The following is a 27969-nucleotide window of genomic DNA, read 5'->3' as shown; positions in this document are numbered from 1 at the left end:
TTTACTAAGCTGTGGTAAGCACTAACTCGTGCTTGAAAGGGCTTACCGCAGGGCTCACTGAGGTGTACCGGAGTAAGATTCATGTGCACACGCTACCCACACGCTAAAAAATATTTACATTTTATAGTATAGGAGGGTTCTTGGTCTTGGCGAGAGGGTCATATGGGTTAGGGTCATGGGGAATGGGAGAAGCATAAGGGTATGATGAGTGGGGTATAGAGAGGAAGAGGAATATGTTTGTATTTCAAGTGGGTTGTTATTAATAAAACTTATAGTCTGATGGTTAATCGGTTATCAATATACGGTTGACACACAATAATCCCTTCTTGCTTGGAAGGTGTAAATTCTGTTGCTATACTAGGTGGACAATAACTCAGTTCTCTTGATGAGGTTGATGTATGAGTTAGGAATGGGGGGAGGTTTACTGGGGGGGGAGGGTGATAATTAAAAAATTTGAGGAGGGATTTTCATACTCTGTATTGTTCTGATTGATGTTTATTTAAGTCAAACATATAGAGAATGTCGGAAGGTCTCTGGTTGATTTCTCAATAAAAAATGTTGAAACATAAAATATTGACATATTTTTTTTCACTGAGAAGGCGTTTCTGGGGGGGCAGAGAGTAGGTGCATCTATACTAATCAGTTGTCACTTCAGCGTTGCTGCATGCTAACTGACTAACATGGGATTAGCGCATGAGCCCTTACCACCTACAAAACAGGTGGTGGTAGGGCCCACATGCTAATGGCCACATGTTATTTAGCTACATTAGTGCATAAAAGGAAGAACAAAAAAAGCACACAAGGGCCTTCAAGAATGGGACAATGGCAGAAAATGTATTCAAAATGTGACCCGATATGGGACGTGTTTCGGCATGAATCTACCTGGCGTTATTTCCCTACTGACAGTGTTTTTCGTATTTACTGAGTATCTAGATTTCGCTGGCATCTCCTGCGATTACAGAAAGACTGGCTTTATTGTTAGGTTTTACCAATTTATTTGGAAAGAACAAGACAATTGAGACGTTTCTGACACGTGTCGGGTCATGTTTTGAATACATGTTCTTCCATTGTCCCAGTCTCGAAGATCCTTGTGTGCTTTTTTTGTTCTTGTTTGGTTTGTGTACCTTGGATCCCTCTTTTGTTTTCTTCAACTTGGCCATTAACGCTGAAAATAATTGGCCATTTTACTGCAGCGCTACAAATGACCATAGTGGGCGGGAAAGACCCGCATAAGGGTAAGCTAAGGCCACTTTTTAATGTTGCTTTGTACAAGAGCCCCTTAACTTGTTCCTAGTTGCTGAGGACTGAATGCCACAGCTTATGAACTGAGGACTCCCACATCTACTACAATTATTTATTTGAATATTTTTTGAGCACTTATAGGTAACATCTTTGATGAGTCTGAGATTTATGTATGATGGCATTTCATATAGGGGAACTAAAGTTTTCTAGATAATTATATCAGTAACATTATTTTGAAAAGATTGGCGCAATGAAACTGGAGGTGCAGGAGCCCTTATACTAAGTGGACTAAGTAGTTAAAGTGAGAATTTGCATGCACTGTTCCCCCACAAGTGCCGTAACTGTTGCCGTGGTGATACTATGGATGCATTTACTGCCTCCTCCAGAGTTAACTGCACCCACATGAATTTGGCAGTGTGGCCAAATTGCGCGCAAACTTAATTCTTTAACAAGCCAATTGGCGCTGATAATCGGCCAGTAACAAGCAATTATCATCACTAATTGGCACTAATTAGAATTTACACATGCAACTTTTTAAGCGTATTCTGTAAAGTGGTGCATGTAAATTCTAATGCATGGATTGGGATGGGCATGGATGGATCATGAGCATTTCTAGAAATCACGGACATTCTTATAGAATACGCCCGATCTGCACCTAATTTAGGTGTGGACACTTACATCGGGTTTTAGTTGGTGTAAATGGTCGCACCTAAATTTAGTCGCAGGTCTGGGCACTACACATATTCTATACACCATGCCTAACATTAGGCACGGGTTATAGAACAGCGCTAAGCGCATTTTTTCCATGCTAATTTTTTCAGCGCCATTTATAGAATCGAGTCTTTAGCATATATTAATTTCTGCTATTAAAGCATGGTAAGTGACAAACTTACTACACTTTAGTAAAAGGGCTCCACAGTGATTTATTATTTCAGTTTTGTGCTTGGCTCCTTTAGATTTCTTTCAGTGTTTTCACTCTTTGCCCTTGATATGATTGACAGATGTGCTACGGCCTATATTCTACTGGCTGAAGAAGAAGCTACAACCATCGTGGAAGCAGAAAAGTTGTTTAAGCAGGCACTGAAAGCCGGGGAAGGCTGTTACAGACGCAGCCAGCAGTTACAGCATCATGGGACCCAGTATGAAGCCCAACACAGTAAGGCCTACTGCAGGGCAATTAGGCTGGGGATAATTTCTTTCGTTCAATACACTCTAGTGATAATGGAACAATTCTCTTTACTTTTGCAACAGGAATTGATTCTAAAGTACATTAGCAGCCGTATTTCTTTTTTATGGTCTTGGCTTCCTTTGCAGACTGCAAGGACATATAAAGTGCGCCAAAATGCTGGGCGCCAAGCGTGAATTGTATAACAGGATCTGGGCGCCCAGACTCCATTCTAGAATACTAGTATAAGTCAGCATGTACATGCCAACATTTAGGCGTGCCCACTTACACCATGTCTTTGGAGGAATTCTGTAAATGGCACTCAAATTTCGGTGCTTGAAAAAATTGGCACTAAGCGTGATTCTGTAGAGGGCACATGCATTTTATAGAATCGTACTTAGCACCAATTCCCACAACAGACTTATGCCTGCTGAAACCTGGTGTAAATGCTGATGCTCAAATTAGGCAAACTAAGGCCATATTCTGTAACAATGTGCATAACCTTTTGGAATGCCCCTGATGCGTCCATGGCTTCTCCCATGACCATGCCCCTTTTCGAGTTATATGCTATTAGACTTAGATGCCATGCCTTATGCAATAGCACGTAGCTAGATGTGCGTGTAAATTTTAATGACTATTCCCCCTTTATAGGTGTTGTAGGCACCCAATTATTGATGCTAATTGGCTTGTTAGCCAGTTAATTTGCATGCGCATCTCAGGAGCACATCCAAATTTTAATGCACAAATCTAGACACATGTGTGGAATCGAGAGGTTAACACATAAATGACACTATTCTATAACATGCGTGCATAATTGTGGGAGACACCGATGCTCCACAAATGCCCCACCCACACGAATGCTTCCTTAAATTTGCACACTATGCAACGTGTAGGCTAAGATTATAGAACACTGCATATCACGCAACTAGCATCTACATGTGAATTAGAGGGTTGCACTGGGACAGAAATTTCACCCATCCTCACCCATCTCCAATGGAATATAACCCATACCCACCCGTACCCACTAAGATCCATTCCATCCCCACAATTGATTTCCTCCATCCTCACCCAAACCCTCAGGAGTCGACGCAATAATTTCTTGCTCACAGCCCTCTGCTTTCCCCAACCCCAAGAGCTTCCTGTGGTTTTTTGGATGGTATTCACTATTGAACCAGTGAGTGTTCCAAGCCTCAGTCTGGTGTTCCAGCTTCCTCTCTGGGCATTCCAAGCCTCATTCTGGCTCTCCTACTGCCTCTCTCCATACATTCCAAGCCTTATTCTGGTGCTCCACTTTCCTGTCTCAGTGCATTCCAAGCCTCATTCTGGAGTCACCAGATATTTCGACTATATTTCTGCGAGAATCCCTCGGTAACTTCCTCTATCCTAATGGGAATCCCATGGTAACTTCTTCCATGCTGGGCTTGATGGACCTTCAGTCTGTCCCAGTATAGCAGTGCCTATATATTTATATATTTTTGTACTGCATATACTGCTAATCACTGGCCATTATCTAGATAGCGATGAAATTCAGCAGGACAAAGTAAACGCTGTGGGAGTGCAGGTGAAAGGGGATCCGGGAAGGCGTGAAGAAAGGGGGTACAGGGAGCCAGGGAATCCCGACGGGGCAGATTTCATGTGCACAACACCCACATTCAGGAAGCTGGGCTACCGGAGGCAGAGAGGTTGGGTGGGTTAAGGAAGAAGGGGAGGAACTACCAGTCCCAGAATCCTTTTCTTCCCCACCCGCTGTGCAGAGTTAGAGGAGGAGATAGAAGATTGGGAAATGGTCTCTGAGAAAGGTGATGAGGGCCAGCTGGAGAGATTGGGGGCAGGGGAAGTTAGAGAGGAGGATAAAATGGAGATTCTGAAGGGCTAGGGGAGGAACAGATGGAGATTGGAGCCCTGGCTCAAACCCAAAAAGCTGCTGTAAGAGGGTGGCTAGCTGTACCTTGGAGAGACTGGTGGAAGACTGGAGGAGAGAGGCTGAGGCACTGGGGGAACTCTCTACTAAAGAGGAAACAGGTGCAGTCTGTGGGAGAGAAAGAGAGCTGGGCACAATTGAAACCCCAGCCTGAACCAGGTGGGAATAAAGCTATGTAACCGTGCTGTAAGAAGGTGCAAGAAAGACTGTGTAGACTGTTGCATACTAAAAAGGTCTGGGCTGCAACCTACTAAGCTATTGGGTTTTCCCTCTGATAATGTACTGTTCCCTAAGTGACGTAATCTGAGCTAAAGTGAAGTGAAGTTATATGGACTGTTTTTGAACCTGAATTGAAGTTATATGGACTGTTTTGAACCTGAATTTGACTGTGTTGAACCTGAATTGTGCTCTGGCCTGCTGGCCTAAACAACCTGGAGTGAAGGATGTTTTGTTTGATTTGAAGCAAGAAAATAAAAGCTCTTACTTATAAACATTGGGCTTTGAATGTGCCTCTGTGAAAGGAACGGAGGGAGGAGTAAGTCCTAGGAGTTCGCAGGGCCTGGAGCCAAGGCTCAGAGGGGCCAGATTGCTGTGGAGTGAAGGCAGTCGTGTGGAGGAAGAGGCAGCTAAGCAGGGTCAAGCCTGGCTGGGTCTTGGATGGGCAACCCAGCTACAACGCATAAGTTATCCAAATAGCATCTGAACAGCACCACTTTCCAGACCATTTTTATTCATGCCCTCATTCTGTCCCAGACCTGGCCCCATTTTATATTGCCAGTTTAGGGCTGTCAGTCCCATGTTCAGCCTAACGAAGCTTGCCCGCTTGTAGCAGTTCACAATGGTTGCCTGTGTAACATGATTCCAGGCTTCTTTCTGCATATGTAGGGAATCCAACAGTGATAGATTATGAGCCAGTTCAACAGCACGTTTATCCTTGCCAATCTGGTCATCCATAACGCTCATCAAACGACGTAGCACAAGAGCCCAATAATGTTGTTTGAAATTGGCTATTATGCCCTGATCCATAGGTTGGATCAGAGAGGTAGTGTTTGGTGACAGGAAGACCACCTTGACATTAGACAGCCTGACATCTTCACTGTGTGCAGCACAATTATCACAAAGCAACAAAATCTGACGCTTTTGTGCCCACATTCTAGTGTCTAACTTCTTTAGCCACTGCTTCCAAATTTCCCCAGTCATCCATGAATTTGCGTTAGCCTTGTATGACACAGGAAGTCGCTTAACATTCTTGAAGCAACGGGGCTGTTTGCTCTTTCCAATGATGAGTGGTTCCAACTTCTCACTCCTATCCATATTGCAGCAAAGGAGGATCGTCAGTCGGTCCTTCAACGTTTTACTTCCTGTAGTTTTGACTTGTTTGAATGCAAGTGTTCCATCAGGAATCACTCGCCAGTAGAGTTCGTTTTCATCAGCATTGAAAATGTCACGAGGTGCAAACTCGTTCAAGATGGTAGGAAGAACTGAAACAACCCAATTTTCAGCACCACAGTCATCAGCATCTTGTTTTTCACCATGCTGTTTCTTGAATTTTATGTTGTTCCTCTCCTTCCATCTTTCCAACCATCCAACAGTGGCTTTGAATTCAGTTAGTCCAAGACTTTCAGCTAGCTGATTAGCTTTCTCCATAAGCAGTGGACCACTGACAGGAAACTGTCTGCTCCTGACTTGAAAAAACCACCAAAGAAGAGCATCTTCTACCTCCTCAGCTTTTCCCGCCCGTTTTCGTTTCCGTTGTAGATTTGTATTGTTTTGCCAGTCTTCCAGAACCTGGTCTTTCTCCTTCAAGATACATGAAATTTGACTGGGATTGACACCATATTCTTTAGCAATAGATGCTTGACTTTGTTTGTTTTCTAATTTTTTAAGAACTTCTATTCATTCAGCCAGTGGTAAAGTTTTACAGTTGTGCGACGACGACGACTCTATTGTACACTCTAACAATATTCTTTCGCTTATTCTGCCTGTGGCAGTTAATCAATGAGATTTCAAATTTACCGCCCCTTTGTCATGCGCCAATCAGCTTCCATATTCCATGCGCACGCTTACATAAGTACATAAGTACATAAGTAGTGCCATACTGGGAAAGACCAAAGGTCCATCTAGCCCAGCATCCTGTCACCGACAGTGGCCAATCCAGGTCAAGGGCACCTGGCACGCTCCCCAAACGTAAAAACATTCCAGACAAGTTATACCTAAAAATGCGGAATTTTTCCAAGTCCATTTAATAGCGGTCTATGGACTTGTCCTTTAGGAACCTATCTAACCCCTTTTTAAACTCCGTCAAGCTAACCGCCCGTACCACGTTCTCCGGCAACGAATTCCAGAGTCTAATTACACGTTGGGTGAAGAAAAATTTTCTCCGATTCGTTTTAAATTTACCACACTGTAGCTTCAATTCATGCCCTCTAGTCCTAGTATTTTTGGATAGCGTGAACAGTCGCTTCACATCCACCCGATCCATTCCACTCATTATTTTATACACTTTTATCATATCTCCCCTCAGCCGTCTCTTCTCCAAGCTGAAAAGCCCTAGCCTTCTCAGCCTCTCTTCATAGGAAAGTCGTCCCATCCCCACTATCATTTTCGTCGCCCTTCGCTGTACCTTTCCAATTCTACTATATCTTTTTTGAGATACGGAGACCAGTACTGAACACAATACTCCAGGTGCGGTCGCACCATGGAGCGATACAACGGCATTATAACATCCGCACACCTGGACTCCATACCCTTCCTAATAACACCCAACATTCTATTCGCTTTCCTAGCCGCAGCAGCACACTGAGCAGAAGGTTTCAGCGTATCATCGACGACGCCACCCAGATCCCTTTCTTGATCCGTAACTCCTAACGCGGAACCTTGCAAGACGTAGCTATAATTCGGGTTCCTCTTACCCACATGCATCACTTTGCACTTGTCAACATTGAACTTCATCTGCCACTTGCACGCCCATTCTCCCAGTCTCGCAAGGTCCTCCTGTAATCGTTCACATTCCTCCTGCGACTTGACGACCCTGAATAATTTTGTGTCATCGGCGAATTTAATTACCTCACTAGTTATTCCCATCTCTAGGTCATTTATAAATACATTAAAAAGCAACGGACCCAGCACAGACCCCTGCGGGACCCCACTAACTACCCTCCTCCACTGAGAATACTGGCCACGCAATCCTACTCTCTGCTTCCTATCTTTCAACCAGTTCTTAATCCATAATAATACCCTACCTCCGATTCCATGACTCTGCAATTTCTTCAGGAGTCCTTTCGTGCGGCACTTTGTCAAACGCCTTCTGAAAATCCAGATATACAATATCAACCGGCTCCCCATTGTCCACATGTTTGCTTACCCCCTCAAAAAAATGCATTAGATTGGTGAGGCAAGACTTCCCTTCACTAAATCCGTGCTGACTTTGTCTCATCAGTCCATGTTTTTGTATATGCTCTGCAATTTTATTCTTAATAATAGCCTCCACCATCTTGCCCGGCACCGACGTCAGACTCACCGGTCTATAATTTCCCGGATCTCCTCTGGAACCCTTCTTAAAAATCGGAGTAACATTGGCTACCCTCCAGTCTTCCGGTACTACACTCGATTTTAGGGACAGATTGCATATTTCTAACAGTAGCTCCGCAAGTTCATTTTTAGTTCTATTAATACTCTGGGATGAATACCATCAGGTCCCGGTGATTTACTACTCTTCAGCTTGCTGAACTGACCCATTACATCCTCCAAGGTTACAGAGAATTTGTTTAGTTTCTCCGACTCCCCCCGCTTCAAATATTCTTTCCGGCACCGGTGTCCCCCCCAAATCCTCCTCGGTGAAGACCGAAGCAAAGAATTCATTTAATTTCTCCGCTACGGCTTTGTCCTCCTTGATCGCCCCTTTAACACTATTTTCGTCCAGCGGCCCAACCGACTCTTTGGCCGGTTTCCTGCTTTTAATGTATCTAAAAAAAATTTTTACTATGTATTTTTGCTTCCAACGCTAATTTCTTCTCAAAGTCCTTTTTTGCCCTCCTTATCTCCGCTTTGCATTTGGCTTGGCATTCCTTATGATCTATCCTGTTACTTTCAGTTGGTTCTCTTCTCCACTTTCTGAAGGATTGTTTTTTGGCTCTAATGATTTCCTTTATCTTACTGTTTAGCCACGCCGGCTGACGTTTAGTCTTTTTTCCCTTTTTTCTAATACGTGGAATATATTTGTCCTGAACCTCCAAGGATGGTGTTTTTAAACAGCATCCACGCCTGATGCAAGTTTTTTACTCTGCGAGCTGCTCCTTTCAGTCTTTTTTTCACCATTTTTCTCATTTTGTCGTAATCACCTTTTCTAAAGTTAACGCTAGCGTACTTGATTTCCTAGTTTCACTTCCTTCAATGCCAATATCAAAACCGATCATATTATGATCACTGTTATCAAGCGGGCCCTCGTATCGTTACCCCCCTGCACTAGATCATGAGCACCACTAAGGACTAAGTCTAGTATTTTTCCTTCTCTTGTCGGCTCCTGAACTAGCTGTTCCATGAAGCTGTCCTTGATTTCATCAAGAAATCTTATGTCCCTTGCGTTTACAGATGTTACATTAACCCAGTCTATATGCGGGTAATTGTCTTTCCTGCAGAGGAGCGGTCTTAAACCATGCATATAATTGAATCTTGCACTTATCATTGGTTTTCGCTAAACCAAAGTTTGTCCCCATTGAAACTGATGTCGCCAAAAACGGGACCAAAGTACGGCATGCAGTTAAACAGAGCATGCAATTATCCGACGTGCACTTAAATGGAGTGCACTGTAATTAAAAAGTAGGAAGAAAATTGAGGGTATAAAAAAGGAAAAACTGCAGCAAAATGTAGAAAATTAAAAAATAAAATAAAATTACAGTCATTGGGGCCAGATGCAGCATGAGGAGCGCTGTTTCTATAACAGAATTAGGGTGCCCTGATATTGTTATACAATAATAGCACAATCCTGCATTGCTGCACCAAAAGAAAGGTGCTCCTATTTACGCCAAGTCAATGGTAGACGTAAGTGGGCATGCCTAAAATTGCCACTGTATGCACATCTGATATTCTATAATATGTGTGCATGGACACACCCATGGCCTGCCTATACCCCCACCCATGAATATGCCCCCTTTGTAGGTGTATGCTAGGTGAAAGGGAAATGGGACTTGGTATACTGCTTTTCTGTGGTTTTGCAACTACATTCAAAGAGGTTTACATGGAGGGGCATAATCGAATGGGAGCGCCCATCTCTAAGGGCGCCCATCTCCAGGGACGGCCCTGGGAAGGGGCGGAGTCAACCGTATTATCGAACAAGATGGTGGCCATCTTTCGTTTCGATAATACAGTCGAGGCCGGCCAAATCTCAACATTTAGGTCAACCTTAGAGATGGTCGACCTAAATGTTGAGATCGCCAGACTTAGAGATGACCAGCCTAGGTTTTCACCGATAATGGAAACAGAGGCCGGCCATCTCAAAACCGGCCAATCCAAACCATTTGGTCGTGGGAGGAGCCAGCTTTTGTAATGCACTGGTCTCCCTCACATGCCAGGACACCAACCGGGCACCCTAGGGGGCACTGCCGTGGACTTCATAAATTGCTCCCAGGTACATAGCTCCCTTCCCTTGGGTGCTGAGCCCACCAAATATCCCCCAAAACCCACTCACCATAACTGTACACCACTACCATAGCCCTTATGGGTGAAGGGGGGCACCTACATGTAGGTACAGTGGGTTTCGGGTGGGTTTTGGAGGGCTCACATTTACCACCACAAGTGTAACAGGTAGGGGGGGGGGGGATGGGCCTGGGGCCGCCTACCTGAAGTGTGCTGCACCCACTAAATCTGCTCCATGGACCTGCATACTGCTGTCATGGAGCTGGGTATGACATTTCAGGCTGGCATAGAGGCTGGCAAAAAAATGTTTAATTTTTTTTTTAGGGTGGTAGGGGGTTGGTGACCACTGGGGGAGTAGGGGGGGGGGGAAATCCCCGATTCCCTCCAGTGGTCATCTGGTCAGTTTGGACACCTTTTTGAGGCTTGGTCCTAAAAATAAATGGACCAAGTAAAGTTGGCCAAATGCTTGTCAGGGCCGGCCTTCTTTTTTCCATTATCGGCCAAGGGCACCCATGTGGTTAACCACGCCCCAGTCCTGCCTTCGTTATGCGTCCGACACGCCCCCTTAAACTTTGGCCGCTCCTGCGATGGACTGCAGTTGAGGGTGGCCAAAATCAGCTTTTGATTATGCCGATTTGGCTGCACATCTCCCGATTTGTGTCGGAAGATGGGCGCCCTTCTCTTTCGAAAATAAGCAGGATAGTATATACAGGTACATTTTTGTATCTGGGGCAATTGAGGGTTATGTTACTTGCCTAGAATCACAGGGAGCTGCAGTGGGAATCAAACCCAGATGCCCAGGATCAAAGTCCGCTACACTTACCACTAGACTACTCCTCCACTCCACGTAAGGCAATTACGCACTACCTGACAGAATAGAGTGTAGTTCATTAATGCACATAACTGACAATTCAGGTGCCCCTTTTTTTGTGGAAAGCATGCATAACTGCTGTGCACCATTTCTAGAATTGCCTTTTTAGTAATTTTTCTGCACCCCTAGTCTTCCACTGCGTTGGGTTGGTAGCCTCTGCTTTAGCCACTTAGCTCTGTTTTCTGCTTACGACTCGTTGTAGATGAGTATGAAGTTACTAAAACAGGAGCAACAGCAATGAATCTAACGCAATGAATATTCATAGCCTGTATTACTGTAGGAAGTTCCTTTTTGCTAAGAAGCAACTGTTGGGAATTGGAATGTGATATTTGTCTTGGGAGGCAATGGGTCCAAGTGGGTTATTTTTGCACATACCATGATTGGAATGAACCTCACTCCTAACCCAGGGTATGTGGAATATGTGCCCTGAAGAGGTCAGGTACAATAAAAAGTAGCACATATGAATTTATCTTGTTGGGCAGACTGGATGGATCATGCAGGTCTTTTCCTGCCGTCATCTACTATGTTACTATATGTTACTATGCTATTTCAGTCTCTCAAATTTACTGCTAATGCTCACCATATTACTTGCCTTGTGCTAAAGAAAGCTTCTTCTGAAGTTCATAAGCTGTTACATGTATAGGCAATTTATTCATGTGTGCTTGGAAATTCTTCTTAATTAGGCCTTTGGCACCCAAATCAATGGGAAATATATCTTTGTCCTTCTTCCACATTTTCTTGGTATCAGACTGCATTTCTTGGTAGTTGAGGATTTCTCTCCCTCCACGTGTCACAGAGTAATCGCTTTGGACCAACACCTCTATAATCAATGCCATTCTGCGGGTCAATAGTCAAAGCGATTTAACTTTCCAGAAACTGCTCATGGTCAGTTAAATCACTTATTCAGGGATAACTGGTCATTTTCAGCAGCACTTAACTGGTTAGTGTTACTGAAATTGTCCAGTTAGCGCCCATCTCAAAACCAGCTATATTGAGGGGAGCGTTCCGGAGGTTGAGCTAACTGGCCAAGGTAATCGCATAAATAGGACTACATAAAAGTCAGACTATCTTTATGCGGTGACCTATTTGGAGGGGCATAATCGAATGAAAACGTCTATCTCCATGGGCGTTTATCTCCGAGAACGGGTCCGTGAAGGGGCGGACCGAACCGTATTTTTGAAAAAAATAGACGTCCATGTTTTATTCAACAATGTGTGAGCTGGGCGTTTTTGTTTTCAGCGATAATGGAAAATGAAAGCGCCTAGCTCAAAAACGAATAAATCCAAGGCATTTGTTCGTGGGAGAGGCCAGGAGTCGTAGTGCACTGGTCCCCCTCACATGCCAGGACACCAACCGGGCACCCTAGGGGGCACTTTTACAAAAACAAAAAAAAAGGTAAAAGAGCTCCCAGGTGCATAGCACCCTTCCCTTGTGTGTTGAGCCCCCAAACCCCCCCAAACCCACCGCCCACAAGTCTACACCATTACTATAGCCCTAAGGGGTGAAGGGGGGCACCTACATGTGGGTACAGTGGGTTGGGGGGCGGTGTGGAGGGCTCCCATTTACCAGCACAAGTGTAACAGGTGGGGGGGATGGGCCTGGGTCTACCTGCCTGACGTCCACTGCACCCCTAATAACTGCTCCAGTGACCTGCATACTGCTGCCAGGGAGGTGGGTATGACATTTGAGGGTGAACATAAAAAGTTGTGAAACGGCATATTTTTGTGGTGGGAGGGGGTTTGTGACCACTGGGGGAGTCAGGGGAGGTCATCCCCGACTCCCTCCAGTGGTCATCTGGTCATTTAGGGCACATTTTGGGGCCCTATTCGTGGAAAAACAGGGTCCAGGAAAAGTGCCCTAAATTTTCGCTAAAAACGCATATTTTTTTTCCATTATCGGCGAAAGGCGCCTATCTCTGATCGGCCGATAACCACGCCCCAGTTCCGCCTTCATCACGCCTTTGACACACCCCCATCAACTTTGTCCGCATCCGCGACAGAGTGCAGTTGAAAACGTCCAAATTCGGCTTTCGATTATATCGCTTTATTCGTTTTTGTGAGATAAACGTCTATCTCCCGATTTGGGTCGCAATATAGGCGTTTTTCTTTTTCAATTATAAGCTGGATAGTCAGTTAAGTGCTGAATATTGCACTTAACTGCCTATGTTTTAGCTACTGCTGCTACTACTACTGCTTATCATTTCTATAGCACTACTAAATGTACGCAGCGCTGTACACATGAACATGTAAGAAAAGTCCCTGCTCGACAGAGCTTACAATCTAAGGACAGACAAACAGGACAAATAAGAGAATTACTTAAGGTAGGAATAATAAAACAGACATGGGTACTGATCAAGTGAATAGGGGTTAGGAGTTAAAAGCAACCTCAAAAAGGTGGACTTTTAGCCTAGATTTGAAGATGGCCAGAGATGGAACTTGATGTATTGACTCAGGAAGTCTATTCCAGGCATATGGTGCAGCAAGATAAAAGGAACAGAGCCTGGAGTTGGCAGTGGAGGAGAAGGATGCAAATAAGAGAGATTCACCAAATGAATGGAATTCCCAGGGAGGAGTGTAGGGAGAGATAAGAGTGGAGAGGTACTGAGGAGCTGCAAAGTGAATGCACTTGTAAGTCAATAAGAGGAGTTTGAAATGTATGCGGAAACAGATACGGAGCCAATGCAGTGACTTGAGGAGAGGGCTAATATGAGCATAGCAGCACTGGCAGAATATAAGTCATGCTGCAGAATTTTCAACAGATCAAATGGGAGAGAGATGGCTTAGTGGGAGACCTGTGAGAAGCAAGTTGCAGTAGTTTAAGAAGTGAGAGGTGATAAGAGTGTGGATAAGGGTTTTGGGTAGTGTGCTCAAAAAGGAAAGGACGAATTTGGTGATATTATAGAGAAAGAAATGACAGGTTTTAGCAATCTGTTGGAAATGTGCAGAGAAAGAGAGAGAGGAGTCAAAGATGACCCCAAGGTTACGAGCTGATGAGTCAGGAAAGATGAGAGCATTATCCACAGAGATAGAGAATGGGGGAAGAGGAGAAGTGGGTTTTAGGGAGAAAGATAAGAAGCTCAGTCTTGGTCATGTTTAGTTTCAGATGGCGGTGAGATATACAGGCAGCAATGTCAGACAGGCTGGCTGAGACTTGGGCCTGGATTCCTGCTGAAATTCTGGTGTGGAGAGGTAGATCTGGGAGGCATCAGCATAAAATTGATACTGAAAACAATGGGAGGAGATCAGAACACAAGGGAAGAAGTATAGATGAAGAAAAGAAGAGGTCCCAAGACAGAGCCCTGAGGTAAACCAACTGATAGTGGATAGAAGTGGAGGAGAATCCACCAGATTATACACTAAAAGTGTGATGGGAGAGATAAGAAGAAAAACCATGAAAGAACAGAGCCCTGAAATCCAAGTGAGGACAGCGTATCAAGGAATAGGCGGTGATCAACAGTGTCAAAAGTATAAACCTGAAAATTAAATGCCAAGCCAGGATATGGCCTGCCATTGAATTTCTAGCATAATGTTGGTAGTGGCCAGCAAAACACTGAGCACCGCCAACTGAATATTGACCCCCTGGTGTTTTACCACTATAATCCGGTTTTCTTGCAACCAGCTTTTAATCAGGACGTTTTCCGCAACTCTCTTCGGGTCATGATCCCAATGCTTCTCCAGTACACTGATGTTATAATGCTTACCAGAGTTTCCAATGAATGAGAAACGCCATCTTGCTGTGCCTTTCTGTGTAAAGAGTTTCCGCCATCAGCACTTCACAGCCAGCCACGAGATGAGTAACTGTTTCTAGCTCTTTCTTCCAGAATCTGTGGTGATCCATATGCATGTGCAATTGTTAACCATGTTTATATAGGTACTGTACATTAAAATGTTATAAGTTACTAGCCAATGATAGCAATATCACCAAACATGAACCAGGGCCTAGAGCAATATTTCAAACAGTCTTTTATTGCTGTTTGATAGCAGTCGATGATGGAGATATGCATTTAAATGCTCAGACTACATAGCTCTGGGGAAGCCTAAACTAGATTATCTGTGAACAAATTGCTGGTACAAATCAACCACAGAAATGTTTCTGAAAAAGGCCAGAAATGTTGATGATGATTTATATTATGTGCTGCATTTTTGCGTGTGAAATACCATTGGACTTGGGCAGTTTTCTGTTATATTCTGCTCAGTTTTATAGACATAGGGCTGAATTCACCCTACATTGTTTTGGTTTATAAAGGCTGAAGAGGAGGAAGTTTTTGAGCCTGGTTGAGCAACTGTAGAGGCATCCACCAGATGTTTGGCACAAAACAAAGATGTTCATCAGTGCCTGAAAAATGCTATTCAGAGACCACAGGAGAAGTCGCTGTAAATGCTTCATTTATCAACTTGCGTAGATGCTACAAACACCTAGTTAACTAAATACTCCACTTCCAAATGTCCAGGCTGGAATGTTGTTGCAATTGTTATGTCATGTTATATGCTATAGAGGATTTATCACCCGCTAACTCCCTCAACTCGAGATTCAAGGTGAGATACAATAAGAATAGAAAGATATTGATACAGAACATCAAGAATTACAAACATTGAAAGAAACAAATCAGCCAAAATATCATATCTTACCAAACTTAGCAAACAAATACATTTTCAATGACAAATTTAAATCTACAAGAAGATTATTCCACAATTGAACTGCTAAAAATAAAAAGGATTGAGAGAATAAAGCCTTAAGTCTCGCATATTTAACCGTAGGGAAAGCCAAGAGTAACTGATTACACCTCCTAGAATTATGTTGGAGTTTAATATTTTTACCAGTTTCGATAAACTCTCTGAACAAGTTCCTTCTAAAATCTTGAATACTAGGCACAACATCTTCAAATGGATCTGAGCTTGTACTGGTAGTCAATATCCTTCAAAAGAGGAACCACATGGTCACCTCAAGACTTACAAAAAATTAGTCTGAATGCTGAATTAGTTGGATTTTACGAATCAACTTAAAGGTTATACCCAATTACAAAGAAGGGCTAAAATCGAGAGTTGTACAATGATTCTAAAATGGTCGCCAAAACATAAGAAGCTACTACTGTTTCTTAAAAGAGTAACTTTTGCAATTTTAAAACATTTTTAAGTTTCATGTAAAATAAGAACACTGTTTGCTATAACTCCCTCCTTTTACTCTACCACTTATTACATAAATTAAACTTTTAGCGGCCTTCCCTTTAAATAAACACCATATAAATTTTCTAGTGCAAAAGCTACTTTTAAAGGCCTAGTATACGTTTTCTTATACTGCAGTGTTTACCTACTCAAAACCCATTTGGCATAATCTAATAATTTATATCTCATTGACAACATTCATATCCTCACTCTTACTGTAGTCTAAACTTACATTTTCTTAAACTTTCATCTTTACTCCCTCTTTTTCTCATGCCTCATTCATTTCTTACCTGACATTCATGCTTGCACTTAGGCCAGTGGTTCCCAAGCCTGGTCCTGGAGGCACCCCAGCCAGTCAGATTTTCATTTATTTATTTATTGCATTTGTATCCCACATTTTCCCACCTATTTGCAGGTTCAATGTGGTTTACATAGTTTTATTAACATTGTCGTTCCAGGATATCAGATACAGTTAGTATTGTGCAGAGATTAAGTAGGGAAGAGAGAAGAAGGAAGGGAGTGATTAGGGTAGTTAAAGATATCCACAATGAATATTCATGCGAGAGATGTACATACTAAGGAGGCAGTGCATACAAATCTCTCTCATGAATATTCATTGTGAAAACCTGACTGCCTCCAGGACCAGGTTTGGGAACCACTGACTTAGGCAGTTTGTTTATGCAGAATGACAGATAAAGGGGAAAGGGAAATGGGACTTGATATACTGCCTTTTTGAGGTTTTTGCAACTACATTCAAGTGGTTTACATATATTCAGGTACTTATTTTTGTACCAGGGGCAATGGAGGGTTAGGTGATTTGCACAGAATCACAATGTGCTGCAGGTGGGAATTGAACTCAGTTCCCCAGGATCAAGGTCCACTGCACTAACCACTAGGCTACAGGGCTATGGGGCCCCTTTACAAAGCAGCAATAGGGCTACGGCACATGTAGTGCAAGCCAAAATCGACACTATTACCCGGGTACGTGCATACCCAGTGGTAATGTCGAAGTTGCATGCGCTGTTTCTTGTGGTAGAAAATATTTTTTCAATTTCTACCGCAGGGAGCATTCTAGGTGGTAATTGGTAGCGTGGCCACATTGGCTCGTGCTGCATGAGTACCACACGTATAGCGCAATTGCCTTTACCACTACCTTTAAGTCTAGTGCACATCCATTTACTGCCTTGAAAAAAGCCTTTTTTCCCCCCAGCCACGCTTAAAAAATGCCCAGGCAGCGGGCCCACACTACCGCAGGCCACTTTTACCATGGCTTAGTAAAGGCCTCCTAGATTTATTAAAAGGCAGTACTACATTTTTGCACACTAACCAGGGAAGTTATCAAGCTCCTGTCCTGACGAGGTCACTATACCACCAGTGTTTGTAAGGTAGGCCCGGGGGGGGGTCTACGGTGGGGGCCCATTTTTGTTTTGGGAGGATGGAGTGAGGCTGGAGTGGGGCCCGCATTTGTTTGGGGGGGGGCGGGGCTTGCTGTTTCCATTTTCAGTTTCCACTTCGGCTAAAACTCTACAGTGAATTTTGGGTGTAGATTCGGCTTCAGCTGAAACTGAAAAACAGGTTTGATCACCCTCTACCCTTATACAATTACCCCCTAAAACAGATTAATTCTAATGCATTCTTCTACTCCAAATTAAAGGAGCAGGAAAATTCTGCTCCTAACAAGGAGCTGACTAGAAAACTGCCTCAGAAGAAATACTATCCAGTCTTTGGGGTTTTTTGAGTAGAGGGGTGAGAGAATGTGCCTCCCTTCCTAAATGAGATTTATTGTGCATATGTGTCCCTGATTATGGAGCTACTCCAGTAAAATTTGAACAGGTCCATCAAGTTTGTGACAGGCCTCAGAAGAAGAAAATGATTTAGACTATTGTAATTCTTTCTGGATGATATTGAAAGTGGTTAACCAGCCAGGAATGACTGCTGACCAGTTAGCTTGCATCAACAGATAACCGGGTCATTTTCAGTGGCATTTACCCGGTTATCACCACTGTAAATACCCAGTTATCGCTGAAAAAAAAAACTGGAGATGTTGGGGACATGACTGGCTAAGTCCCGATATTTGGAACTTAACCAGCCAGCTTAGCATGAAAATTAGGGCCAACGTAAAGAGCAGGCTTATCTTTGCCTGCTAAACCATGGCCAGTTAAGACTGAATATTGGCTTAGCCAGTCATGTGCTAGTCAGTGTGGAAAAACCCAGATATTCAATTCCGGTCACCAGAAGCGGTCCTGACATTGAATATCCGAGTTGAACGCTGGCGGTGGGCAGTCAGAGAGCTGCCTGCCACTGGCTGAATATCAGGGGGCTTGTGTTTAGGCAGTTCTAACATTTTAATATCTCAGTTGCAACTTCTACAAATACAGCCACAAAGATTATTTTATTTAGGTCTAAATTTGACAGAGTAAAAATCCCTATCTTTAAGCATTTGCTTTGTCTTCCTGTAACAGCCTGTATTGAATTTAAAATTGTACTCTTAAAATATTGTATAGTATTTGTGCTGTTTCTATGACATATTTAAATGAAGGTTAGATTTGACGTGATATCAAAACAATCAGGGACGGACTGAGAGTACTCTGGACCCCCGGGCACTGGGGATACTCTGCCCACTGCCGCCACCCTCTGTCCCACACACTACTGCCACCCCCCCACAACGCTACCGATGCCCCCGCATCCCTTACCTTTCTCCATGTCCATCATGTCCTCCGATCTCCCCTGTTACCCTCCCAAAGCCCAGCGTGTCCCTCCAAATCCCCTTTTCCACCTTCTTCCATGCTGCTGCCCGTGGCGGCTCCACAGTTTATAATGGCATCTATGACCTTTCATGGTAGTCTCGCGAGAGTTCGCAGCCACCATTTTAAACCCCAGAACCAGCACAGCAGCGGGGAGAATCGTCATTTCACCTGAATCGCTGTAGTGTGCAGCAGTAGCCACTAGACCACCAGAGTGGCTGTAGTGTGCGGCGGCAGGCAAGGGCAACCGGCCAGAGCCTCTGGACCCCTCGGTTGCCCGAATGGATAGTCTACCCCTGAAAGCAATTGAGCCGTGCAAACAAGTTTGAGCTTCCAGCAACTTCTTTTACTCATTTGGTTTCAACCTGAAAGAAACTTTTTAGTTCAGTAAGTCCTAGTTTATAGAACTCTTTCTCTGCTGTGAGAAGATGTGAACTAAATTATATGAGATTTCAGAAACTTTTAAAAGCTTATCTTTTTCTAAGTATCTTCAAACGTTTCTGAGTTTTGGTATCCAGCTGTAAATTGCATTTTAGATATAGCTGATTTTTGGAGCTGTTAGCTGACTCCTTTCGCTGTAAAACCATCCTGAGCTAAGGGTTGTGACTGTACTTAAAAACCCATTTATTATTATAAGCATCATCATTATTATTATTAATGCTAAATGTCTCCTCACTGGACCTTTCAGACCCGAGATGGAAGCTTTTACAAATGACTAATATCTAACTGCTCCAGCTGTCTGCTCCTGTTCTCTGCACACCTCTAAATATTACATCTGCAACCTCCCAATGTCTAATCTGTTATTATGATTGGGGCGTGGGTACTTACTTTGTTCACTGAGTGCTAGTACATTTCCTCTTTGCTTATGCAGATGTGGCATTCAGGATTGAATTCAACCCACAGACATCTTTCCTACCTACATATTAGAATGAGTCTTACTCTTCGTAATGATCTATTTTAGGGGAGCAGGTAACATCATTATTCAGCTAATATTCGTTAATGGATGGAGAGGTTTTCTCCTCATTTGATATTGTTATGTGCAGGAGCTATACTGCAAGATCCAGAGTTGCATTTTCTGTTTCCTCTCATTCTGCTTATGCTGTCAGACCCTTTTGAGCTCTCAGTCTCGGTGCATTCTAGATTTTTATTTTTAATTTATTTAAAACTTACTTGGTACCGTCTACCACTCTGGGCAGCTTACAGTAGTTACAAATATAGTAAATCTTAAACAAACATACATCACAGACTAAAAATTATCCGTCCGATGTTCAGCTGGCGGCAGTCAGCGTTTTTATTTCCTTACCCTTGAAACTAAAGTTTCTAAGGTGGTCTCAAGTGTCTTTAATTCACTTTCAGGGGCGTAGCCAGACCTTCGGCGGGAGTGGGGTCCAGAGCCCGAGGTGAGGGGGCACATTTTAGCCCCCTCCCGGCACCGCTGACCCTCCCTGCGCCATTGCCGACCCCGCCGCCGCCACCACCACCAACTTTGCTCCCCCCCCTGCCGATGACCCGCTCAAACCTGCCCTCCCGGCACCAAACCACTGTCACCTACCTTTGCTGGCGGGGACCCCCAACCCCCACCAGCCGAGATCCTCTTCTTCCCGCAAAAGGCTTCCTTCTGTTTCTGACGTCCTGCACGTTGTACGTGCAGGACGTCAGATTCACAGAACGAAGCCTTGCTGATCTGCAAGGCTTCGTTCTGCAAGTCTGACGTCCTGCATGTACAACGCGCAGGACATCAGAAACAGAAGGAAGCCTTTTGTGAGAAGAAGAGGACCTCAGCTGGCGGGGGTTGCGGTCCCCTGCCAGCAAAGGCAGGCGACAGCGGGAGGGGGGGGTCGAGAGGGTCGTTGGCAGAGGGCTCCAGGGCCAAATCTATGGGGGCCGAGGCCCCCCTGGCCCCACGTAGCTACGCCACTGCTCTGGAAACTAGAGAGATTAAGACCTTTTTTCACTAAATCAGCCTTACGTACTTCGGTTCAATCCCTAGTACTAACAAAATTTGACTACTGCAACTCCATTTATGCAGGAATTAAAGGTGGCCTTATCAAAAAATTACAACTGTTCAAAATACCGCTGCACGCCTAATATCTAGATCACCTCACTTCGCCAAAGCAACTCCTCTTCTATATTACCAGTAAAAGATAGAATATCTTTCAAGTTCTGTGTTTTTATTCACCAAATTCTGTATGGTTCTGCTCCATCATATATGAACGATCTCATTGAATTACCCCCACGTAATGTCGTATCATCATCCAGAGAATATCTCATTCATCATTTCCCTATATGTAGGAATGTAATCTATAAAACAATTCACAATGCCAGTTTCTCATATCAAGGTACTAAAATTTGGAATTCTGTACCAAAACAATTAAATGCACAGATGATTAACTGTCCTTCAGAAACCTATTGAAAACTCATTTAGCCTTTCAGAAAACTACTACTTCTACTACTACTTACATTTCTAGAGCGCTACTAGGGTTACGCAGTGCTGTACAGTTAGCAAAGAAGGAAAGTCCCTGCTCAATGGAGCTTACAATCTAAAGGACGAAATGTCAAGTTGGGACAGTCTAGATTTCCTGAATAGAGGTATGGTGGTTAGGTGCTGAATGCGACATTGAAGAGGTGGGCTTTGAGCAAGGATTTGAAGATGGGCAGGGAGGGGGCCTGGCGAATGGGCTCAGGGAGTTTATTCCAAGCATGGGGTGAGGCGAGGCAGAAAGGGCAGAGCCTGGAGTTGGCGGTGGTGGAGAAGGGTACTGAAAGGAGGGATTTGTCTTGAGAGCGGAGGTTACGGGTAGGAACGTAGGGGGAGATGAGGGTAGAGAGGTAGGGAGGGGCTGCAGATCGGGTGCATTTGTAGGTTAGTAGGAGAAGCTTGAACTGTATGCGGTACCTAATTGGAAGCCAGTGCAGTGACTTGAGGAGAGAGGTGATATGAGTATATCGGTCCAGGCATAAGATAAGACGTGCAGCAGAGTTCTGAACGGACTGAAGGGGGGATAGATGGCTAAGTGGGAGGCCAGTGAGGAGTAGGTTGCAGTAGTCAAGGCGAGAGGTAATGAGAGAGTGGATGAGAGTTCGGGTGGTGTGCTCGGAGAGGAAAGGGCGAATTTTGCTAATGTGATAGAGGAAGAGGTGACAGGTCTTGGCTATCTGATGGTATATGCGCAGAAGAAGGAGAGGGAGGAGTCGAAGATGACTCCGAGGTTGCAGGCAGATGGGACGGGGAGGATGAGAGTGTTATCAACTGAGATTGAGAGTGGAGGGAGAGGAAAAGTGGGTTTGGGTGGGAAGACAATAAGCTCGGTCTTGGCCATGTTCAGTTTCAGGTGGCAGTTGGACATCCAGGCAGCAATGTCGGATAAGCAGGCCGATACCTTGGCCTGGGTTTCCGCAGTGATGTCTGGTGTGGAGAGATAAAGCTGGGTGTTGTCGGCATAAAGATGATATTGGAAACCGTGAGATGAGATCAGGGAGCCCAGGGAAGAGGTGTAGATTGAAAAGAGAAAGGATCCAAGGTCAGATCCCTGAGGAACTCCAACAAAGAATTCTATTTGAACTTTATTCATACAATTAATTTCACTTCTTTTCTTCCTAATCCTATCTAGTCCTAATTGTACCCATATTTATTTATCTTCACTTCTTTGTTTACAAACTTTAAAAAAAAAATTAATTTCTTTTATTGGTTTTCAATACAAATATAAGCAGAGCTCACATCATAACAACAAGCAATATTTACAAAATATGGCAACAGTGGAGCTCACATTTAAGAAGTAGCAATCTATATCTAGAATCAAATTAAGTGAAAACAAGAGAGAGGGAGGAAAGGGAGGAAAAGAAGAGGGAAAGGGGAGGGGGCTGGAGGATACAAATCAAAGTATAAAGCATGCATATGCCATAAAATACATCAAATTAGTCTTATCGCTGTACCGTATCAAAATAAGCTACCCTTAAGAACAGTTGTATCCAGGTTAATTCACCACATATGTTATATTGTTTACAAAGCCAATGTTATAGCATTATTTACTGTACTTTATAATCTGTTTCTGTAATTTTTAATATGTATCATTCATTTAATTGTTATGTAAGCCACATTGAACCTGAGTCACTCTCGGGCTTAGGAGGGGTAAAAATGTCATCAATAATAATAATAATGAGCCACATAAGATAGGGCAGCTTTTTATTTAGCCCAATTTATGCAGTTGTGCAGTTAAGGGGTGAATATTGGCACTTAACCACGTAAGTGCCAACTCCACCTCAGGAACTCCCACAAGATAGCTGGTTCGACTTAGGTACTAACTAAGGACATTCATGATTAAATGTTGCTGAATATTTGTGATTAGGCCCAGACAAGCGATTTAAATGGCCAGGAGCCTCTCCAGGCCATTTAAATCGCGTTTGAATATTGGGTGGGATACATTTAAACATCTTCAAAAAATAAAAAACCCACAAATTTGTACTAGAACATACAAGACATCATTCAGCTGATCCTGGTGAGAAAACCTGTCTAAAAAGATACGCCTTTAGTTTCTTCCTAAAAGTCATCCTGTAGGTTGCCATTCCTAAATCCCTGGGTAAAGCATTCCAAAACGTTGGTCCCACAACTGAAAACATATTCGATGTAGTAGTACCATCTTTTCAGCATATACATCTAGACACTATTGCAGAACTGTTTTCAATGTAGTAGCTCCTTCCTTGTGAAACAATTTTAGCACAATTTTAATGGGTGGAATCTTCTTTACAAAACACTTAGGAAAGGACTTAAGACCTTCTTATTTAGGGACACCTACAAATCCATTGAATGACATCGGCAGTAATGTGGAAGGGCATAATCGAACGGGGGCGCCCATCTATAAGGGCGCCCATCTCTAATGACGGCCCCGTAAAGCGGCGTACCCAACCGTATTATCGAAACAAGATGGGCGGCCATCTTTCGTTTCGATAATACGGTCAGGGCCGGCCCAAATCTCAACATTTGGGCCACCATTAAAGATGGCCGACATGGGTTTTTGCCGTAATGGAAACTAATGGCGCATCTCAAAACCGGCCAAATCCAAGCCATTGGTCGTGGGAGGAGCCGCATTTGTAGTGCACTGGTCCCCCTCACATGCCAGGCACCAACGGGCACCCTAGGGGGCACTGCAGTGGACTTTGCAAATATTGCTCCCAGGTGCATAGCTCCCTTACCTTGTGTGCTGAGCCCCCAAAACCTACTCCCACAACTGTACACCATACCATAGCCCATAACGGGTAACGGGGGGCACTAGATGTGCGGTACATTGGATTTCGGGTGGGTTTTGGAGGGCTCCATTTACCACCACAAATGGTACACAGGTAGGGGGGGATGGGCCTGGGTCTGCCTGCTTAAGGTGCACTGCAGTACCCACTAAAAACGCTCCAGGGACCTGCATAGTGCTGTGATGAAGCTGGGTCTGACATTAGAGGCTGGCAAAAAATGTTTTTAATTTTTTTTGGGGGGTGGGAGGGGGGTTGGTGACCACTGGGGGAGTAAGGGGAGGTGATCCCCGATTCCCTCCGGTGGTCATCTGGTCAATTCGGGCACCTTTTCAAGGCTTGGTCATGAATAAAAAGGTCCAAGTAAAGTCAGCCAAATGCTCGTCAGGGCCGCCCTTCTTTTTTCCATTATCGGCCAAGGACGGCCATCTCTTAACCACGGCCCCATCCCTCCTTCGGTACATTGCCGACACGCCCCCTTGAACTTTGGCCGTCCCTGCGATGGAAAGCAGTTGAAGCCGGCCAAATTGGCTTTCGATTATACCGATTTGGCCAGCCTTAGGAGAAGGCCGCACCATCTCCCGATTGGTGTCGGAAGATGGCCGCCCTTCTCCTTCGAAAATAAGCTGGATAGTAACATAGATGAGAAGACTTGGAATGGGAAAGGAGGGAAAAGGAATGACTTTTTTAATTTATTTTTTAAAATTTCTTATCACATACTGTATAACACTGACACATTGTTTAACTCTTGCTTCCCCAAGGACGAGACACTAATGTGTTAGTGTATATTAAAAGGAGGCTTGCGATGTGTGCAAGAAAGCTGGGGAAGACCCGGGAAGCAGTGAAAATGATGAGGGATGTGAGTATTCATTTCTCTGGCATTTGTTTTCCATATTGTCCTAAGTGTTGCCCCTATTGTCATTTCAGTGACAAAATGTATTCTGACTGATAATCATTGCCACACGTGATTGGAGTAGTTTAAATGCAGGAAGGCTGGCTGTGTTTCCTAGCTCAGGATTCTTTTTTTTAATGTTTAGAAGTCTTTATTAAGGGTTTTGATAAACACAACACGTCAAAGCAATCATGAAAAACCACAATACATGAGTGAAAGAATCCTGTAACAAAGCGCAAATATTTTCAACAAAACTGTTATGAAACAGCAACGTGCACTTCCAATTTATTTAGTGATTTTTTCCCCCTACCACCTCTATTCCCCTATCCACTTCAGACCTCCCTGAAGGAAAACTAGCTCAGGATTCTTGATCTGATAGGATGTAGCATTAAATCTGCAAAATTAACTCATGATTCCTGATCCCTGTGTGCCATATCAGTGGTTTGCAAAAAGTAACTTGAGATGTGGCTCTACCACTATTACTTATCATTTCTATAGCAGTAGTACTGTAGATGTATGTGCACTACATAAACACAGAGACAGTACTTGCTCCGATAGAGTTTACAATCTGTTCAAAATAAACGGGACAAATAAGGGATTATGGAGTTACAGTAGAGAGAAATGGGTAACTAGTGGGATCTGTACTGGGGTTGCTGCTTTTTAACATATTTATCAACAGGGGTGTAGCCAGACTTCGGCGGGAGGGGGGGTCCAGAGCCCGAGGTGAGAGGGCACATTTTAGCCCCCCCCCCCCCCCCCCCCCCCCCCCCCCCCCCCCCCCCCCCCCCCCCCCCCCCCCCCCCCCCCCCCCCCCCACCCCCCCACCCGCATTCCCCACCCCCGCTGCCACCGCCACCTTTGCCCTCCCCCCGGCTGACGACCCTCTCGACCCCCTCCTGCCACCAACCCTCCCCCGCCATCGCCGTCACCTACCTTTGCTGGCGGGGACCCTAACCCCCACCAGCCGAGGTCCTCTTCTTCCTTCGTTCTGTTTCTGACTCAGGACGTCAGATTCACAGAAACAGAACGAAGCCTTGCGATCTGCAGGGTTTTGTTCTGTTTCTGTGAGTCTGAATCCTGCACGTTGTACGTGCAGGACGTCAGACTCAGAAACAGAATGAAGGAAGAAGAGGACCTTGGCTGGCGGGGGGTTGGGGTCCCCCGCCAGCAAAGTTAGGCAGATGGCGACAGCGGGTTGGTGGGGAGGGGGGGGGTCGGAGAGGGTCGTCGGCAGGGGGGTCCAGGGCCAAATCTACAGGGGCTAGGCCCCCATGGCCCCACGTAGCTACGCCCCTGTTTATCAGTGATCTGGAAACAGGAATAAGAGTAAGGTGATCAAATTTTCTGACGACACTATGTTATTCAAAGTTGTTAAATCACAAGAGGACTGTGAGAAATTGCAAGGACATTACAAGACTGGGAGGCTGATTATCCAAATGGTTGATGACATTTAGGGGGTCTTTTACTAAGACGCACTCATGTTTTTAGCGTTGCACTAATATTGGGTGTGCACTAAACGTTAGAGGCACCAATAGGAATGCATTGGCGTGGTAAAACGTTTAGCGCGTGCCCAATTTTAGTAATGTGGCTTACATAGTACCGGAGAGGCATTTGCAGACTCCGGTTTGTGAACAATACAATAGTGGATTTTGTGGTTAAGATAACGTTCATGTGGCATAGCCACATTAGGGCATTGTATAATGGAAGAGTTGTGTTATGTCCATTACGTACTTTAGTTTTGTTGTGTTGCAGATATCAGGCATTTATGTTGGATCGGCATGGTATGCCTTTTTAAAAGGTTAGTTTTATGTTTTCCGGAAGTTTAGGTGATCGTACGTAGTAATGCATTCCACAGTTGTGTGCTAATGTAGTAAAAAGGTCATGATGGGGCGTGTTTTGGGCGGACATGGGCGGCCCCAAAAGATAGCGTTTTTCTGCAATAATGGAACAAACTTTAAATATCTAGGGCCAAACATTTTGGCTAGACCTGTTTCAATCATGATGACTAAGTCACAAAAAGGTGCACTAAATGACTAATTGAGCAGTGGTGGGATTAAGGCATGACCTTCCTTTCTCCCCCAGTGGTTAATGACACCCTTCCACCTCCCCTAAGATGTGAAAGAAATAGCACATACCAGCCTCTACGACCAGCTTCATATTGGATGGTCATTCTTCTTAGAGTTGCAAGTAGGTCCCAGGTGTACTTAGTGGTCAGTGCAGTAGAATGTAGAGAAGGAGACCAGGCCCATATCACACTCTAACTGGTACATGTGTGGAATGTGTGAGCCCAACAAACACCACTAAATACCTACTGTACCTGCAATAAATGTTGTTAGCACCCAATTATTGCTAATTAATGGTTCATTAGTCAGTTAAGATGCGTGTATAACTGCGTGAAATTGTGGATGCCATATATGGAATCTGGGGGGCGGGGAGATGGGGGAAGGGGGAGGAGGAGGGGAGGGGGGTCCTGGAACTCGGACAGGGGGAGGGGGTGGGGAGAGGGGGAAGGGGGGACGTGGGAAGGGGGGTGAGGGGGAGGGAGGGGTGTGGAGGAGGGGGGAGGTTTAGGGGGTAAGGGGAAGGGGGAGGGAGGGGTGTGGGGGAGGGGGGAGGGGCGCCTGGAGGGGGCCCTGGAACCTTGCTAGTGCCTGTTTCCTTTCTGTTGGAAACGGGCCTCTTTTACTAGTAGCTTAAATATAAGCTTGATTTTATGATGGGGTGCTTATGTGACATGCCTAAACATACTTATACTTGGCTCCACAAATTTTCACAAATGCCCAGCTGTCAAAAACACTATAAATTCTAGACGTCAAGTTCACCAAAAATCTGACCCCATACAAAATTATTTGTATTGGGGTTTTTTTAGCGTCACACAGGGTCAATATAAAGCATCCTCCGTGCTATGCATGCTCTCTTTTTCATCAGTTCTTTTTTCAAATCCCTTAAATATCTCTTACATATATTTTTTCATTCAAGAATCATCTTTTCAAAAGATAAATTTTACTCATCTCTAATAATGTCGGCTCAGGGTTTTTTCATCCGACATGTCACGTATTTCGCCTCAAGCTTTCTCAAGGATATTCTTCTGTAACGAGGT

At 44.3% G+C, this 27969-nt stretch overlaps 1 protein-coding gene across 1 annotated transcript in view; it reads left to right on the top strand.

Annotated features, from left to right (window-relative positions):
- The window catches only part of ST7 (suppression of tumorigenicity 7), a 261962-nt gene that overhangs the window by 185629 nt on the left and 48364 nt on the right, over positions 1-27969 (top strand). The window contains 2 exon segments of the mRNA XM_030216373.1: positions 2244-2398; positions 24739-24836. Coding sequence (XP_030072233.1) covers positions 2244-2398; positions 24739-24836 — 253 coding nt within the window.

The sequence above is a fragment of the Microcaecilia unicolor genome, chromosome 10 (assembly GCF_901765095.1).
Source record: "Microcaecilia unicolor chromosome 10, aMicUni1.1, whole genome shotgun sequence".
Taxonomy (NCBI): domain Eukaryota; kingdom Metazoa; phylum Chordata; class Amphibia; order Gymnophiona; family Siphonopidae; genus Microcaecilia; species Microcaecilia unicolor.
This window is presented reverse-complemented; position numbering and strand designations above follow the sequence as displayed.